The following is a 19,350-nucleotide window of genomic DNA, read 5'->3' as shown; positions in this document are numbered from 1 at the left end:
GTCCCACAGCCAATGAGGGGATGGATTGGGAGGGGGATGGATTTGGGGGGGGGGGGGGGAGGGGGATGGATTTGGGGGGGGGGGGGGGAGGGGGATGGATTTGGGGGGGGGGGGAGGGGGGATGGATTTGGGGGGGGGGGGGAGGGGATTAGGAGATAGTATTGTCCACAGCAAGGGGGGGGGGGGGGAGGGGGATGGATTTGGGGGGGGGGGGGGGGGATGGATTTGGGGGGGGGGGATGGATTTGGGGGGGGGGATGGATTTGGGGGGGGGGATGGATTGGGGGAGGGGGATGGATTTGGGGGGGGGGGGATGGATTTGGGGGGGGGGGGGGATGGATTTGGGGGGGGGGATGGATTTGGGGGGGGGGGGATGGATTTGGGGGGGGGGGGATGGATTTGGGGGTGGGGGGATGGATTTGGGGGGGGGGGGGGGGAGGATGTGGGTGGGGGGGGATGGATTTGGGGGGGGGGGAGGGAGGGGGATGGATTGGGGGGGGGGAGGGGGATGGATTGGGGGGGGGAGGGGGATGGATTTGGGGGAGGGGGATGGATTTGGGGGGGGGGGAGGGGAGGGGGATGGATTGGGGGAGGGGAGGGGGATGGATTGGGGGGAGGGGAGGGGGATGGATTGGGGGGGGGGAGGGGGATGGATTGGGGGAGGGGGATGGATTGGGGGGGGGGGGAGGGGGATGGATTGGGGGGGGGGAGGGGGATGGATTGGGGGGGGGGAGGGGGATGGATTGGGGGGGGGGAGGGGGATGGATTGGGGGGGGGAGGGGGGATGGATTGGGGGGGGGGGGAGGGGGATGGATTGGGGGGGGGGAGGGGGATGGATTGGGGGGGGGGGAGGGGGATGGATTGGGGGGGGGGAGGGGGATGGATTGGGGGGGGGAGGGGGATGGATTGGGGGGGGGGAGGGGGATGGATTGGGGGGAGGGGGATGGATTGGGGGGGGGGGGGGGGATGGATTGGGGGGGGGAGGGGGATGGATTGGGGGGGGGGAGGGGGGATGGATTGGGGGGGGGGGAGGGGGATGGATTGGGGGGGGGGAGGGGGATGGATTGGGGGGGGGAGGGGGATGGATTGGGGGGGGGGAGGGGGATGGATTGGGGGGGGGAGGGGGATGGATTTGGGGGGGGGGGAGGGGGATGGGGATGGATTGGGGGGGGGGAGGGGGATGGATTGGGGGGGGGAGGGGGATGGATTGGGGGGGGGGAGGGGGATGGATTGGGGGGGGGGGAGGGGGATGGATTGGGGGGGGGGGAGGGGGATGGGGATGGATTGGGGGGGGGGGGGGAGGGGGATGGATTTGGGGGGGGGAGGGGGATGGATTGGGGGGGGGAGGGGGATGGATTGGGGGGGGGGAGGGGGATGGATTGGGGGGGGGGAGGGGGATGGATTGGGGGGGGGAGGGGGATGGATTGGGGGGGGGGGGGGGATGGATTGGGGGGTTGGGGAGGGAGGGGGGTGGGGGGGGGGGGGATGGATTGGGGGGGGGCTCCCTCAGTCTGTGTCTACCCCCCCCCCAGGCAGGACCCCGGGCCTGGCGCTCGGTTAGTGCGCGGGCTTTCCCCTCACAGCCGCCTCTCTCCCCCCCCCCCCCCCGCGCCCCTTACCCGCGGTGCCGACACTCGCGCTCCCTCACCCCGGGCCGGGCCCCTCACACACCGGGCTCCCGCTCCCGCTCCCGCCGACCGCCGCCTCTCCCCGCCGACAGGCCCGGTCCGTCCGCACCCGCGCTCCGGGGGGAAACAAGCCGCCCGCCTCTCACACACACTGTCACACTCTCCCTCTCCTCACACACACACACACACTCTCTCTCTCTCTCTCTCTCTCCCTCCTCTCTCTCCCCTCACACTCACTCACTCCTCACACTCTCTCTCTCTCTCCTCACACTCTCTCCCTTCCCTCACACTCTCTCTCTCCTCACTCTCTCTCCCTCCTCTCTCTCCCCTCACACTCTTTATCTCTCTCTCTCTCCCACCTCTCTCTCTACCTCTCCTCCAGCTCATTTGCGATTTCCCCCAATTTTTGATTTGCATTCATCAAGAGATTTTTTTAAATCCTATTTTTGATTTTTAAAAACCAAAGAATGCTATTTTTGATTTCAAAAATGAAAAGAAAGATTTGGATTTCTATAGCGCCTTTCACAACCATAGAACGTCCCAAAGCGCTTTACAGCCAATGAAGTACTTTTGAATGTAGTCACTGTTGTAATGTGGGAAACGCGGCAGCCAATTTGCGCACAGCAAGCTCCCACAAACTGCAATGTGATAATGACCAGATAATCTGTTTTACTGATGTTGATCAAGGGATAAATATTGGCCCCAGGACACCGGGGATAACTCCCCTGCTCTTTTTCAAAATAGTGCCCATGGGATCTTTTACGCCCACCTGAGAGAGCAGACGGGGCCTCGGTTTAACGTCTCATCCGAAAGACGGCACCTCCGACAGTGCAGCACTCCCTCAGCACTGCACTGGGAGCGTCAGCCTGGATTTATGTGCTCAAGTCCCTGGACTCAGAAGCGAGGGTGCTGCCCACTGAGCCACAGAGAAACAATGGTACGTGACCTGCTGTATACTTCCAGCGTTTTATTTCACATCTCCAGCATCCGCAGTATTTTTGCAATTTAACATTTTTTGTTTTGCTCCTTTATATGACATTTTTTTTTTTTAAAAAAACAACTTTGGGGTGCGAGGACATTTTTCCGGAAAGTGTTAAGAGGTGAGGTTTACTCATGGTGAAATGGTGATGCACCTTTTAAACAAGAGAGCCATGGAGCGAGATGTTATGAAAAAAGTAGGTTAAACAGGAAAAAGATTGCAATTTGCAAATGCAACAACAACGCTGGCGAGGGGGGGAAAAGCCAATAAAAAGTGACCAGTTCCTGTGCCGTGTACCCGATGTGATCCTGTGACTGCAGTGGCAACACGTGTGGAACTTTAAACGTGAATGTGCTGTTGTGTTGAGGTGGGTGTACTGCACGGACAGACGTCGCTGTGAACACCATGGGGTGTGTGGCTGCTGCTGGAATCTGCCTCAGCAAAATGAGGCACTTTGCACAACCCACCGTCCGGCTCCCGCAGGGGCAGCGTCCCGTGAAGCACGTGCCTCTCGCCTGTGCCTGGGCTCGCTGTGCCAGCGCGACGGCTCAGTCCCAGCGCCGTAAACTGACACTCAGCACTCAGCAGGACGGGATCAGGTACGGTACAAGCCCGGACCCGGCTGCTAGCAGCAGTCCCGGCTGCCTTGTAGTTTACTTACCGCAAAACTTAAATTTGCAGCAAACGAGCCTGTCTTCCCTCCCCCACCGGGTTCCGTGAATCGCTCTTCTTTTTTTTTTAAAAAGGTGACCTTTGGTTCGAGTAGGCAGGAATGACAGCTTGATTGACCTTTTACAGTGCTTGCCACATGGAGAAAAGAAAGACTTGCATTTCTATGGCGCCTTTCACGACGTCCCAAAGCGCTTTACAGCCAATGAAGTACTTTTGAAGTGTAGTCACTGTTGTAATGTGGGAAATGCAGCAACCAAATTTGCGCACAGCAAGCTCCCACACACAGCAATGTGATGACGACCAGATAATCTGTTTTTAGTGATGTTGATAAATATTGGCCCCAGGACACCGGGGATAACTCCCCCTTGCTCTTCTAAGAAATAGTGCCACGGGATCGTTTACATCCACCTGAGAGGGCAGACGGGGACCTCGGTTTAACATCTCATCCGAAAGACGGCACCTCCGACAGTGCGGCACTCCCTCAGTACTGCATTGGGAGTGTCAGCCTAGATTTTTTGTGCTCAAGTCCGTGGATTGGGGCTTGAACCCACGGCCTTCTGACGTGAAAGGCACTACATAAATGCAAGCCTTTCTTCCAGATCTGAACTCAAATTCACAAATTGCTATGGTGAGATTGGAACTTGCTTCTCCAGATTATTAGTCCAGGCCTCGGGATTACTTGCCCAATAACGTGACCACTTTGCTACCGTACCGTTCCTATATCTGGGTGTTCCTTACTTGGTGCCAACGCTCTTGGCCGTTTAGATCTTACTCCCCAGCCCTCCCTCACCAAATCTCTTTGTCTTGGTACTTCCACTCCCCTTGGGAAAGCCTCCTTCAAACCAGTCTTTGCAACCATATTTTTATCGAAACACGGAAAGCTCGAGGCTGGAAAAGACCATCGGTCCCTCGAGTCTGTCTTCCTACTGTCCCAACAGTTGTAACTTTGGGATCGATGTACAACATCGAGAAGCAGGGCCCGGTGTCCTTGGCGTAAGTGCAGAAATGGCCCTGTGCTCCCCGGTGATGTCCGGGTAGTAGATGATGAAGCGATGGGACCGAGGTTGCAGCCCCCAAGGATACACTGGAGGTGACTGCAAGCATGAGTGGAGAAACAGGAGAAGGGAAAGTTGACTGGGCCGAAGAGAAAAAAAGGCTCCCCCCCTCCCCGACTTACGCTGGGCGAGGGTGTGACAAGTAACAGCTATCTGCTTCATTCCTCGCCCAAGTGGTCAATCTTCGTGTGTGAGGCGGTTAAGAAAGCAAATGGCATGTTGGCCTTCATAGCGAGGGGATTTGAGTACAGGGGCAGGGAGGTGTTGCTACAGTTGTACAGGGCCTTGGTGAGGCCACACCTGGAGTATTGTGTACAGTTTTGGTCTCCTAACCTGAGGAAGGACATTCTTGCTATTGAGGGAGTGCAGCGAAGGTTCACCAGACTGATTCCCGGGATGGCGGGACTGACCTATCAAGAAAGACTGGATCAACTGGGCTTGTATTCACTGGAGTTCAGAAGAATGAGAGGGGACCTCATAGAAACCTTTAAAATTCTGACGGGGTTAGACAGGTTGGATGCAGGAAGAATGTTCCCAATGTTGGGGAAGTCCAGAACCAGGGGACACAGTCTAAGGATAAGGGGGAAGCCATTTAGGACCGAGATGAGGAGGAATTTCTTCACCCAGAGAGTGGTGAACCTGTGGAATTCTCTACCACAGAAAGTTGTTGAGGCCAATTCACTAAATATATTCAAAAAGGAGTTAGATGAAGTCCTTACTACTAGGGGAATCAAGGGGTATGGTGAGAAAGCAGGAATGGGGTACTGAAGTTGCATGTTCAGCCATGAACTCATTGAATGGCGGTGCAGGCTAGAAGGGCCGAATGGCCTACTCCTGCACCTATTTTCTATGTTTTCTTTTCTATGTCTAGCCCAGCCAGATATTGCCAGCAGGCTGGTCAACTGTGATCTTTTCAACCTTTCCTTGTCGCTAAATCTGCTCTGCACCCTCTCCAGTGCAATCACATCTTTCCTGCAATCATCATCTTCATTATAGGCGGTCCCTCGTATCGAGGATGACTTGCTTCCACGCCGAAAAGGGATGAGTTCGCAGGTGTTTCAATGAAGGACCTGATACTCCAGATCCCGAACGACATGTTGAAGGGTGGAAGGTGCCGGTTGCATGGATGTTTTTAACGTGGGGTGGCCGTTGCACACCAGCCACCACACGGGCTTGGCAGAGCGAGGTCTTGGTCCAGTGGCAAGGGTTACCCAGGACGACTGGAGACCAGCTCTGCTGCACAGACCGAGCGTGCGCATATCGCAGTGTGGGCTGGGCCCGTGCTGCCCCTGGGCCCTCGTCTCCTCTAGGCTCGAACTCACGCCCCTCCTGGGCCCCGGTCACGTCGCTCTACGAACTCTCGCCGCTCCTTTGCCCCGACCTCGCTACTCCCTGCTGTACCTGCCCACGCTCCAATCAGCGACCTGGATTTGGGTGACATCCAATCTAGTCGCCCTCTTCACAGCTGTTGCCCTCCTGTTGCAGCACGCGCTGTACCCTGTAGTGGCACGTCTCTACCCTCTTTTAAGGCCCCCGACCTTGCATTATAGAGGCAGCATCACGACAAATGTCAGTGAAGGGCTTGACGTGAACCCTCTGAGCACAGTGCAACCTTCCAGTCAACAGCCTGCAATGGGGTGACCAGAACTGCACGCAGTCCTGACTTCACCTGATGACTGCACATTCCAGCAAGGGTCACTTCAGGCGAGGCCACCTTAACTCCGCACTGACCAGGGGGTTCGGTAACACAATGGTTATGTTATTGGACTGGTAATCTCCAGGCCCGGACTCTTGATCCGGAGACACAAATTCATAATCCCACCACGGCAGCTGGGGAATTTAAATTCAGCTCATTAATTCAATCTGGAATAAAAGCTAGTCCTGTATTAAACTACCAGATAGTATTGAAGCACTGACCACACTCGATCAGCTTCGCTGGGCAGGCCTCATAGTTCGCATGCCAGATATGAGACTCCCTAAGCAAATGCTTTATGCGGAGCTCCGTCATGGCAAACGAGCCAAAGGTGGGCAGCGGAAGCGTTACAAGGACATCCTCAAAGCCTCCCTGGTAAAGTGCGACATCACCACGGACACCTGGGAGTCCCTGGCCGAAGACTGCCCGAGGTGGAGAAAGTGCATCCGGGAGGGCGTGGAGCTCTTCGAGTCTCAACGCAAAGAGCGTGAAGAGGTCAAGCGCAGACAGCGGAAGGAGCGCGCGGCAAACCAGTCCCACCCACCCCTTCCCTGGATGAATGTCTGTCCCACCTGTTACAGGGTCTGTGGCTCTCGTATTCGACTGTTCGGGAACCAGAGAACTCTCTTTGGGAGTGGAAGCAAGTCTTCCTCGATTCCGAGGGACTGCCTATGACGATGATGATGAGTCGTAAAAACCCATCTGGTTCGCTAATGTCCTTACCTGACTCTGACTTGCCCTCTGAAATGGCCAAGCAAGCTACTCCGTTGTACCCAACAAGGCAGCTCCCCACCCCCCACCTTCTGGGGCCTAGATAGAGTGGATCGGAAGGCCCTCCATCCCTGAGCAGGATGGGCAATAAATGCTGGCCTTGCCAGTGACATCCACATTCCATGGGAATGAATAAATAAGAAAGGCTTGAATCATTCTCTCTTTCTGTGACTCATCGGAACACAAGATAGTGCGTCTCGGCTCCGTGCAACTTGCTGGCATCCGACCAGTTCCCCCAAACCTCGCGTCCTCTCACACCTCCGTCATCGCCATGTCTGCAGTTCCTGTGTGATAATTCACTCGTGAAATTCCTCTCGTCGTTGCCATAAACTCAATGCCTGTGTTAAAATAGCATTCCAACGCATTTGTTAGTAATAATGGACAGTGCGATTTCTGACCAATCGCCTCGGCGCTTATACACTAGTCAAGGATTAATCATGTCGGCTGTAATGTTAAAGACATCAGGCGGGGATCATTTTGATCATAACCTGCCCACGGTAGAACCTGCCCGATTTTTATTTCCGTTGAAAGCAACGAGATGAATATGGGCGGGTTGTATAATAAGCGGGCGAATTGCCCCACCCGTTTACTGCCAGGTAGTGAAGTTGATAATGACTCCCATAAACTAGCAGACGAACATTTTCGATGCAGACTCCAAACTAATCAAGCTCCCCTCAGTAAACCATTGGGAAAGCTAAGAATATCTTTATATTTTCCTTTATTAGCCGAGGCATAGCATACATGAGCAGGGAGGTTATGCTTGAACTGTATAAAACACTAGTTGGAACTGCGTGCAGTTCTAGTCACCGCTCTCCACTGGGTGGAGTCATACCGAGCACAAAGGAAGATGGTTGTGATGGTTGGAGGTCAATCATCTCAGCCCCAGGACATCGCTGCAGGAGTTCCTCAGGGCAGTGTCCTAGACCCAACCATACTCAGTTGCTTCATCAATGACCTTCCCTCCATCATAAGGTCAGAAGTGGGGATGTTCGCTGTTGACTGCACAGTGTTCAGTGCCACTCGCAGCTCCTCAGATAATGAAGCAGTCCATGCCCCATGCAGCAAGACCTGGACGACATTCAGGCTTGGGCTGATAAGTGGCAAGTAACATTCGCGCCACACGAGTGCCAGGCAATGACTTTCTCCAACAAGCGAGAGTCTAACCACCGCCCCATAACATTCAATGACATTACCATTGTTGAATCCCCCACCATCAACATCCTGAGGGTCACCATTGACCAGAAACTTAACTGGACCAGCCACGTAAATACTGTGGCTATAAGAGCAGGTCAGAGGCTGGGTATTCTGCGGTGAGTGTCTCACCTCCTGACTCCCCAAAGCCTTTCCACCATCTACAAGGCACAGGTCAGGAGTGTGATGGAATACTCTCCACTTGCCTGGATGAGTGCAGCTCCAACAACACTCAAGAAGCTCGACACCATCCAGGACAAAGCAGCCGCTTGATCAGCACCCCATCCACCACCTTCAACATTCACTCCCTCCACCACCGGCGCACCGTGGCTGCAGTGTGTACCATCTACAAGATGCACTGCAGCAACTCGCCAAGGTTTCTTCGGCAGCACCTCCCAAATCCATGACCTCTACCACCTAGAAGGACAAGGGCAGCAGGCGCATGGGAATACCATCACCTCCACGTTCCCCTCCCAGTCACACACCATCCCGACTTGGAAATATATCGGCCGTTCCTTCATCGTTGCTGGGTCACAATCCTGGAGCTCCCTCCCTAACAGCACTGTGGGAGCACCTTCACCACACGGACTGCAGCGGTTCAAGAAGGCGGCTCACCACCACCTTCTCAAGGGGAAATTAGGAATGGGCAATAAATGCCGGCCTTGCCAGCGATGCCCACATCCCATGAACGAATAAAAAAAAAAACATTACAGGAAAGATGTGATTGCACTGGAGAGGGTACAGAGGAGATTTACGAGGATGTTGCCCTGGACTGGAGAATTTTAGCTATGAGGAAAGATTGGCTAGGGGTCGTAGTTTTCTTTGGAAGAGAGGAGGCCGTGGAGACTTGACTGAGGTGTATAAAATTATGAGGGGCCTGGATAGAGTGGATGGAAGGAACTTTTTCCCTTCGCAGGGGACATAGAGTTAAAGTAAGTGGTAGAAGGATTAGAGGGGTGGCAGTTTAATACCCAGAGGGTGGTGGGGGTCTGGAACTCACTGCCTGAAAGGGTGGTAGAGGCAGAAACCCTCACCACATTTAAACAGTACTTGGATGTGCACTTGAAATGCCGTAACCGACAGGGCTACGGACCTAGTGCTGGAACGTGGGATTAGGCTGGGTAGCTCTTTTTCAGTCGGTACAGACACGATGGGCTGAATGGCCTCCTTCTGTGCCATATGATTCTCTCTTTAAATGCTGTAAGGTAACTTTTTTTGCTGAGAAATGGTTGTTTGTTTAGGACGATCGTTCTGAATAACCCCAAGAAGCGGAATGCCCTCTCACTGGCCATGTTAGAATCTCTGCGCGGTGACCTCCTCCATGAAGCAGAAAGCAATGACCTCCGAGTTATCATTATTTCAGGTAATTCCAGCTCGGTTTTAGGAATTTAATAAAGTCCAGTGGATCGGCAGCCTCTTGTGGTAAAGTGTGAAACGTGGCCAGCCAGACTAAACCAGAAAGGACCCAGATTCAAACAAAGAAAGAATGACTTGCATTTATATAGCGCCTTTCATAACCTCAGGAAGTTCCAAAGCGCATTGCAGCCAATGAAGTATTTTTGAAGTGCAGTCACTGTTGTAAACGTGCAAGCCAATTTGCGCACAGCAAGCTCCCACAAACAGCAATGTGATAATGACCAGATAATCTGTTTTAGTGATGTTGATTGAGGGATAAATATTGGCCCCAGGACACCGGGAATAACTCCCCTGCTCTTCTTCGAAATTGTGCCATGGGATCTTTTACGTCCACCTGAGAGAGCAGACGGGGCCTCGGTTTAACGTCTCATCCGAAAGACGGCGCCTCCGACAGTGCGGCGTTCCCTCAGCACTGCACTGGAGTGTCAGCCTAGATTGTTGTGCTCAAGTCCCTGGAGTGGGACTTGAACCCACAACCTTCTGACTCGGAGGCGAGAGAGTGCTACCCACTGAGACACGGCTGACTCTACAAATCAGTCCCTGATTTGTGCTGGTTTGATGATCTCCTCTAGCGCAGCACTGGAGATGCTGTGGATCGTCACCTTGCCCCGGGGTCCTGTTGTCGAAGACCAGCCCTGCTCCTACCTCTGATGGCTACCCAGCCACACCTGCTGAAGAGTGAGGTTTGGGGAGTCCAGGTGAGGACAGGAACAGGTTGGGCTGCAACTTGTCGACCATCACCGTCAAACCTCATGCATGGAAAATGTTAAGTCCTGACTCTAATGTACTGGCTTACACGAGACACATACTGAAGTCAAAGTCACTCAGGACCTGCACCTTTAATTCCAGCTCTCCAGTGCTGCACTTGCCTGAGACCTCTCTTTATATTCCTCAGTGGGACAGGTATGGAGTGTCTCCTGCAAGTGCACCCCTGGTGGTAAGGTATGTTTATTGTTACAGGTCATATCCAGTTACAGTCATGTGTAGCATGGTAAGATACAGTTATATACAGTAATGTGAGATACATGACATCACCCTCCCCCAAGGTCTTATTGCTTTTATAGATTCAGTCTCTCAGGTGGTCTCCGCTCTCGTGTAGAGCGTCTTAGTTGTGGTTCAGTTGTTTGCCTTGGTGCCTGTTTTTCGTTTGGTGTGATTGCTGGTATCTCGCCTGGGCTGTCTGTTTCGTTCGGTGTGATTGCTGGTATCTCGCCTGGGCTGTCTGTTGAGACTGCCCTTTCCTCAGGTTGTTCCACCTGTCTGTCCAGCAGTGGGGTGAGTTCCACATTGTAGTCTGCCTCTGGTTCTTCAGTGTTATCAGTGAATCTACTTTTTACTTGGTCTACATGCCTCCGGCAGGTTTGGCCATTGTCCATTTGTACAACCAGTAGCCTGTTTCCCTCTTTGTCGATTACTGTCCCTGCAAGCCATTTGGGACCCCAGCCATAGTTTAGCACAAACACTTTGTCCACTATCTCATTCCACCTCCTCTTCGAATTTCGGTTATGGTACTCAGTTAGCTTTTAATGCTTAGCCTCAACAATTTCATGCATGTCTGGGAGGATTAACGAGAGCCTGGTCTTTAAGGTTCGTTTCATCAATAGTTGCAGGGGGGGAACCCCAGTCAACGAATGCAGACGAGATCTGTATGCCAGCAGCAGTCGCAGCAGGCTGCTCCGCAGCGTGGGACCTTGGATTCTGAGCATGCCTTGTTTAATGATCTGCACTGCTCGCTCTGCCTGGCCATTGGAGGCCGGCTTGAAAGGTGCAGATCATTAAACAAGATTGAGGGTGAGGAAGTAGTGTCTCAAACGAGCATACTATGCTTAAACAAAGGGGACTACAGTGGGATGAGGGCAGAGTTGGCTAAAGTAGACTGGGAACACAGACTAAACGATGGCACAATTGAGGAACAGTGGAGAACTTTTAAGGAGCTCTTTCATAGTGCTCAACAAAAATATATTCCAGTGAAAAATAAGGACGGTAAGAGAAGGGATAACCAGCCGTGGATAACCAAGGAAATAAAGGAGAGTATCAAATTAAAAACCAATGCATATAAGGTGGCCAAGGTTAGTGGGAAACTAGAAGATTGGGAAAATTTTAAACAACAGCAAAGAATGACTAAGAAAGCAATAAAGAAAGGAAAGGTAGATTACGAAAGTAAACTTGCGCAAAACATAAAAACAGATAGTAAAAGCTTTTACCGATATATAAAACGGAAAAGAGTGACTAAAGTAAATATTGGTCCCTTAGAAGATGAGAAGGGGGATTTAATAATGGGAAATGTGGAAATGGCTGATACCTTAAACAATTATTTTGCTTCGGTCTTCACAGTGGAAGACACAAAAACCATGCCAAAATTGCTGGTCACGGGAATGTGGGAAGGGCGGACCCTGAGATAATCACTATCACTAGGGGGGTTGTGCTGGACAGGCTAATGGGACTCAAGGTAGACAAGTCCCCTGGTCCTGATGAAATGCATCCCAGGGTATTAAAAGAGATGGCGGAAGTTATAGCAGATGTATTCGTTATAATCTACCAAAATTCTCTGGACTCTGGGGAGGTACCAGCGGATTGGAAAGCAGCTAATATAATGCCTCTGTTTAAAAAAGGGGGCAGACAAAAGGCAGGTAACTATAGGCCGGTTAGTTTAACATCTGTCGTGGGGAAAATGCTTGAAACTATCATTAAGGAAGAAATAGCAGGACACCTAGATAGGAATAGTGCAATCAAGCAGACGCAACATGGATTCATGAAGGGGAAATCATGTTTAACTAATTTACTGGAATTCTTTGAAGATATAACGAGCATGGTGGATAGAGGTGTACCGATGGATGTGGTGTATTTAGATTTCCAAAAGGCATTCGATAAGGTGTCACACAAAAGGTTACTGCAGAAGATAAAGGTACGCGGAGTCAGTGGAAATGTATCAGCGTTGATCGAGAATTGGCTGGCTAACAGAAAGCAGAGAGTCGGGATAAATGGGTCCTTTTCGGGTTGGAAATCGGTGGTTAGTAGTGTGCCACAGGGATCAGTGCTGGGACCACAACTGTTTACAATATACATAGATGACCTGGAAGAGGGGACAGAGTGTAGTATAACAAAATTTGCAGATGACACAAAGGTTAGTGGGAAAGAGGGTTGTGTCGAGGACACAGAGAGGCTACAAAGAGATTTAGATAGGTTAAGCGAATGGGCTAAGGTTTGGTAGATGGAATACAATGTCGGAAAATGTGAGGTCATCCACCTTGGAAAAAAAATCAGTAAAAGAGAATATTATTTGAATGGGGAGAAATTACAACATGCTGCGGTGCAGAGGGTCCTGGGGGTCCTTGTGCATGAATCCCCAAAAAGTTAGTTTGCAGGTGCAGCAGGTAATTTGGAAGGCGAATGGAATGTTGGCCTTCATTGCGAGAGGGATGGAGTACAAAAGCAGGGAGGTCCTGCTGCAACTGTACAGGGTATTGATGAGGCCGCACCTGGAGTACTGCGTGCAGTTTTGGTCATCTTACTTAAGGAAGGATATACTAGCTTTGGAGGGGGTACAGAGACGATTCACGAGGCTGATTCCGGAGATGAGGGGGTTACCTTATGATGATAGATTGAGTAGACTGGGTCTTTACTCATTGGAGTTCAGAAGGATGAGGGGTGATCTTATAGAAACATTTAAAATCATGAAAGGGATGGACAAGATAGAGGCAGAGAGGTTGTTTCCACTGGTAGGGGAGACTAGAACTAGGGGGCACAGCCTCAAAATACGGGGGAGCCAATTTAAAACCGAGTTGAGAAGGAATTGCTTCTCCCAGAGGGTTGTGAATCTGTGGAATTCTCTGCCCAAGGAAGCAGTTGAGGCTAGCTCATTGTATGTATTAAAATCACAGATAGATAGATTTTTAACCAATAAGGGAATTAAGGGTTATGGGGAGCGGGCGGGTAAGTGGAGCTGAGTCCACGGCCAGATCAGCCATGATCTTGTTGAATGGCGGAGCAGGCTCGAGGGGCTAGGTGGCCTACTCCTGTTCCTAATTCTTATGTTCTTATGTGCCGTCTTAACGTGATTTATACCGCGGTCAACTATAAAATTGTGAAGCACGGACCATTATCACTGACCAATATGTCAGGAATGCCGTGCGTTGCAAACATGGTTCTAAGGCTCTCCACAGTGGTGGAGGTGGTGCTCGAGTTTAAAATGGTGCACTCAATTCATTTTGAAAATGCATCAACGACTACGAGGAACATTTTGCCCATGAATGGGCCCACATAGTCTACATGCACCCGCGACCACGGTTTGGTGGGCCAGGGCCAGGGGCTTAGGGGGGCATCCCTGGGGGCATTACTGAGTTGGGCACAAATGGTGCACCGCCGGACGCAGAGCTCCAAGTCCGCGTCAATGCCAGGCCACCAGACATGAGATCTGGCTATGGCCTTCATAAGGACAATCCCCGGGTGCTCGCGATGGAGCTCCCGGACAAACGCCTCCCTGCCTCGTAAGGGCATAACTACTCGGCTGCCCCACATCAGGCAGTCTGCCTGTAGTGAGAGTTCATGCATGCGCCTATGGAAGGGTTTGACCTCCTCGGGGCAGGCATCGCGAGCCTCTGCCCAGTCACCGGTTAAAATGCATCTTCTAACTCGAGATAATGTGGGGTCGCTGGTCGTCCAGGCTCTGACTTGGCGAGCCATCATGGGCGAACCTGTGGATTCAAAGGCATTGATTGCCATGACCATCTCACAGTCCTGTTCATCGGACCTTTCTGTGGTCGCCAGGGGTAGCCTGCTAAGCGCGTCGGCACAGTTGTTTGTGCCTGGTCTGTGCCTTATCGTGTAGTCGTAAGCCGCCAGCATGAGTGCCCACCGCTGAATGCGCACCGAGGCGTTGGCGTTGATTGCCTTGCACTCGGATAGTAGGGATGTAAGGGGTTTGTGGTCAGTTTCTAACACAAACTTGGCCCCGAAAAGGTATTGGTGCATTTTTTTGACACCGTACACGCACGCGAGCGCCTTCTTCTCAACCATACCGTACCCACGCTCCGCCCACGAAAGTGACCTGGAGGCATAAGCAATGGGCTGCAATTTACCCGCATCATTGACGTGCTGTAAAACGCACCAGACCCCGTACGCTGACACATCACACATAAGGACCAACTTTTTACCTGGGTCAAAAAAGGCTAAAACACTCTTGGAACATAGAAGATTGCGTGCCTTATTGAAGGCGCGTTCTTGGGCGTCCCCCCAAAACCAATCGCAGCCCTTTCTGAGTAGCACATGGAGAGGCTCCAGCAGCGTGCTCAAGTTCTGCATAAAGTTCCCAAAGTAATTGAGTAGCCCGAGAAAGGCGCGCAGTTCCGAGACATTCCGGGGCCTGGGTGCCAGGCGAATCGCTTCGGTTTTGGATTCGGTTGGGCGGATTCCATCAGCGGCAATCCTTCTGCCCAAAAATTCAACCTCAGGCCCGAGAAACAGACACTTGGATTTCTTAATTCTTAAGCCTACCCGATCCAATCGACTTAGTACTTCGTCAAGATTGCGGAGATGAGAGTCGGTGTCCCTGCCCGTGATGAATATGTCATCTTGAAACACAACCGTCCCCGGGATGGACTTGAGCAGACTTTCCATGTTGCGCTGGAATATAGCAGCTGCCGACCTGATGCTGAATGGGCATCAATTGTACACAAAAAGGCCTCGATGTGTGTTGATGGTGGTGAGTAGCTTAGACTCTTCGGTCAGTTCTTGCATCATATACGCAGATGTGAGGTCAAGTTTCGAGAAAAGTTTTCCTCCAGCCAACGTGGCAAATAGGTCCTCCGCTCTGGGCAGTGGGTATTGGTCCTGTAGGGAGACTCTGTTTATGGTAGACTTGTAATCCCCACAGATTCGCACGGATCCATCAGGCTTCATGACGGGGACGATGGGGCTTGCCCAGTCGCTGAATTCCACGGGAGAAATTATGCCTTCCCATAGAAGCCGGTCCAGTTCGTTTTCAATCTTTTCCCTCATCACATAAGGCACAGCTCTAGCCTTGTGATGGACCGGTCTGGCATTCTGTGTGATGTAGATTCTAACTTTAGCCTCTTTGAAGGTGCCCACACCTGGCTGAAAGAGATGTTCAAAACTGCTTAGAACTGTTGAGCAGGAGGTCCGTTCCTCTGACGACATGGCATGAACATCATCATATTTCCAATTAAGTTCTGCTAGCCAACTTCTCCCCAACAGGCCTGGGAGATCCCCGGGGACAATCCACAGGGAAAGTCGGTTCACCATCCCTTTGTGTGTGACTGAGAGCATGGCGCTGCCAAGGACTGGGACGATTTCTTTAGTATAAGTCCTTAGTTTGGTGTCGATCTTTGTGAGTTTTGGTCTGTTGCTTTTGTGCGGCCACAGCTGTTCAAACTGTTGAACGCTCATGAGGGATTGACTGGCCCCCGTGTCCAGTTCCATGTTGACAGGTATCCCATTAAGTAGAACTTTCATCATAGTTGGAGGCGTCTTGGTGTAAGAACAGTGGACATTGATCGTGTTAACCCGCTGTACCTCAGCGTCCCGTGCACTGTTCCAACCGTCTTCTGGTCCGCCTTCCGACCCTTCTGATTCGTATACAGCCGAGCTGCTGTTTTTCTGCACATGCGAGCCAGATTCCCTGTGTAGTTGCAGTTTCTGCAAACGGCATGCTGAAATCGACACACTCTGGTTGAGTGCCTTCCCCCACATCTCCAACACAGACCGTTTCCATTGTTTCCGAAGGATGAGCTGCGTCTGGCTGATCTCCCTTGAGCTTCTCTCAATCTGTTGTTGATTGCTCGCATTGTGGGTTGATGAGGTGTGATCGGCCGTTCATGTAGCCCTTGATTTTGATGGCTTCTGCCGCCACAGTCTGCTGTTGAAGGCCTGCTCTCCTGCCTTTGTCTCTGTGTAGGGGTAGCAGTTTGTTTCACTATGTGAACCCCTTGTTCCGATGCCTCATTGGTTGTCGTACCCGAAGTATAGATCTGTGCGACCAGTGCTGCTGCCTCTAGAGTCAAGTTCTTAGTCTCTATAAGCTTTCGGAATATGCCTGCGTGGCCTATTCCTTCAATAAAAAAGTCTCTCAGTACTTCTCTCCTTAGTTCATCGGGGAACTCACATGAACTAGCCAGCCTCCGAAGTTCCGCCACGAAGTCAGGTATGCTTTGGCCCACACAGCGTCTGTAGTTGTAGAACCTGTGTCTGGCCATGTGTAGGCTGCTCGCTGGCTTCAGGTGGTCTCTCACCAGTGTGCTCAACTCCTCAAACGACTTGCTTGCTGGTTTCTCGGGTGCCAGCAGGTCTTTCATTAAAGCGTATGTTTTCGAGCCACAGCTGGTCAAGAGATGGGCTCTTCTCTTGTCTGCCTTATCGTCGCCCAGCCAGTCTTTGGTCACAAAGCTTTGCTGGAACCTTTCTATAAAGTCATCTCAAATGTCTCCAGCATTGTATTTCTCATCTGAGCTGTTAATAGCCATTCTGTGGATTCTGTGATCCCGTAACTCGTCGCCACTGTAAAGTCCTGACTCTAATGTACTGACTTACACGAGACACATGCTGAAGTCAAGGTCACTCAGGACCTGCACCTTTAATTCCAGCTCTCCAGTGCTGCACTTGCCTGAGACCTCCCTTTATATAGCTCAGTGGGACAGGTATGGAGTGTCTCCTGCAAGTGCACCCCTGGTGGTAAGGTATGCTTATTGTTGCAGGTCATATCCAGTTACAGTCATGTATAGCATGGTAAGATACAGTTATATACAGTAATGTGAGATACATGACAGAAAATGGGGGCAAATACCAGAAGGTGGGTCGTGCTGATGGAGCTGTATCCTGGGAAGGAGTCAGCCCCTTCTGGAGAGGACAAGTGAAATAGAGGCCAGTGAATTCGGCTTTGAGGAAACGTTCCTCTTGAAAACAAGCAAAAGAGATCGACAGATTTTTGAGCGATAAGGGAATAAGGGGTTATGGGGCGTGGGCAGGGAAGTGGAGCTGAGTCCATGATCGGATCAGCCATGATCGTATTAAATGGCGGAGCAGGCTCGAAGGGCCGTATGGCCGACTCCTGCTCCTATTTCTTATGTTTTTATGTTTTTATGAACTGAAAAATAAAAAAGGCTTGATCACACTGCTGGGCGTGCGTTATAGACCACCAAAGGGATAGAGGCGCACAAGATGGAAAGTGAAGTAGAACTGGTTAATCCTGATTGCCGCTTCACATTAAACCACCACTAGAGGGGAAGGAGACGGACAGAGGAACAAATTGGTAAAAGGCCGCATCTCTTTGCGCAAAGAATGAATAGCTGGAATGGCCTTCCAGATTGGGTAGCGGAAACAAAAAGCACCAGAGTTATCCATGAGGCAGTCAGATGCTGTAATGTGGGGGGTGGGGGGGGGGATTGTAAGTTCTTGTTTGGAAGGATGAGCTGGATGGACTGAATGGCCTCCCTCCCCTGTACATATCTGTGTGAACAACAGAGGCCTCGGTATAGGCTCGCTCTCTCTCCACACACTCAGCCAGGACTGGTGCGTGACTTGCGAAGAGCAAAGTGCAAAAGGGAAGAAAGCAATGAATATGGCATATGGCAAGACTGACATATGAAGAAAGACTGGATCGACCAGGCTTATATTCACTGGAATTTAGAAGAATGAGAGGGGATATAAAATTCTGACGGGATTGGACAGGTTAGATGCAGGAAGAATGTTCCCGATGTTGGGGAAGTCCAGAACCAGTCGTCACCGTCTTAGGATAAGGGGTAAGCCATTTAGGACCGAGATGAGGGGAAACTTCTTCACTCAGAGAATTGTGAACCTGTCTAAACCTCTCCACCTCTCTACCTCTCTTTCCTCCTTCAAGACGCCCCTTAAAACATATCTCTTTCACCTGCATTACTGCAAAGGGAGCACTGCACTGTCGAAGGTGCCATCTTTCAGATGAAATGTTAAACCGAGGCCCGGCCTGCTCTCTCTCAGGTGGACGTAAATGATCCCATGGCACTATTTCGAAGAAGAGCAGGGGTGTTATCCCTGATGTCCTGGTCAATATTTATCCCTCAATCAACACCACTAACAAAAAAACAGATTATCTGATGTCATGGTACAACAGTCATTGAAAGTTGGCATGCAGGTACAGCAGGCGGTGAAGAAGGCAAATGGCATGTTGGCCTTCATAGCGAGAGGATTTGAGTATAGGAGCAGAGAGGTCTTAATGCAGTTCTACAGGGCCTTGGTGAGGCCACACCTTGAATATTGTGTTCAGTTTTGGTCTCCTAATCTGAGGAAGGATATTCTTGCTATTGAGGGAGTGCAGTGAAGGTTCATCAGACTGATTCCCGGGATGGCAGGACTGACATATGGAGAAAGACTGGATCAACTAGGCTTATATTCACTGGAATCTAGAAGAATGAGAGGGGATCTCAAAGAAACATATAACATTTTGACGGGATTGGACAGGTTAGATACAGGAAGACTGTTCCCGATGTTGGGGAAGTCCAGAACCAGGGGTCACAGTCTAAAAAAAATGGGTAAGCCATTTAGGACCGAGATGAGGAGAAACTTCTTCACTCAGAGAATTGTGAACCTGTGGAATTCTCTACCACAGAAAGTTGTTGAGGCCAGATCGTTGGATATATTCAAAAGGGAGTTAGATGTGGCCCTTACGGCTAAAGGGATCAAGGGGTATGGAGAGAAAGCAGGAATGGGGTACATGATCATCCATGATCATATTGAATGGTGGTGCAGGCTTGAAGGGCCGAATGGCCTACTCCTGCACCTATTTTCTATGTTTCTATGTAAATACATGCTTAGCAAAGGAATGTGTTAACGTAAGCCATTTATAGAACTATTTTTGTTTAGTCCAAATACACCAATCATTAAAAGTAATGACACAGGTTAGCAAGGCCATAAAAAGCAAACCAAGCATTCGGGTTTATTTCTAGAGGGGATGAAT

At 51.2% G+C, this 19,350-nt stretch overlaps 2 protein-coding genes across 4 annotated transcripts in view; one reads left to right on the top strand and one right to left on the bottom strand.

Moving 5' to 3' along the window:
• rbm17 (RNA binding motif protein 17) overlaps positions 1–1,806 on the bottom strand; it is a 52,183-nt gene extending 50,377 nt beyond the window's left edge. The window contains exon 1 of one of the 3 annotated variants that reach the window (XM_070897111.1): positions 1,671–1,806. The gene's annotated coding sequence lies outside the window, so the exon portion shown is untranslated. Of the gene's footprint in view, positions 1–1,618 lie in introns of all 3 variants that reach the window. The other 2 variants (XM_070897109.1, XM_070897110.1) reach the window with 2 other exon arrangements.
• Positions 1,807–2,999: 1,193 nt separating this feature from the next.
• Positions 3,000–19,350, top strand: part of echdc3 (enoyl CoA hydratase domain containing 3) — a 28,852-nt gene continuing 12,501 nt past the window's right edge. The window contains exons 1-2 of the mRNA XM_070897112.1: positions 3,000–3,205; positions 9,230–9,351. Of these exons, the coding sequence (XP_070753213.1) occupies positions 3,012–3,205; positions 9,230–9,351 (316 nt within the window). The 5' untranslated portion in view covers positions 3,000–3,011. The remainder of the gene's footprint in view (positions 3,206–9,229; positions 9,352–19,350) is intronic.

Source organism: Pristiophorus japonicus, chromosome 13 (assembly GCF_044704955.1).
Source record: "Pristiophorus japonicus isolate sPriJap1 chromosome 13, sPriJap1.hap1, whole genome shotgun sequence".
NCBI lineage: Eukaryota > Metazoa > Chordata > Chondrichthyes > Pristiophoridae > Pristiophorus > Pristiophorus japonicus.
This window is presented reverse-complemented; position numbering and strand designations above follow the sequence as displayed.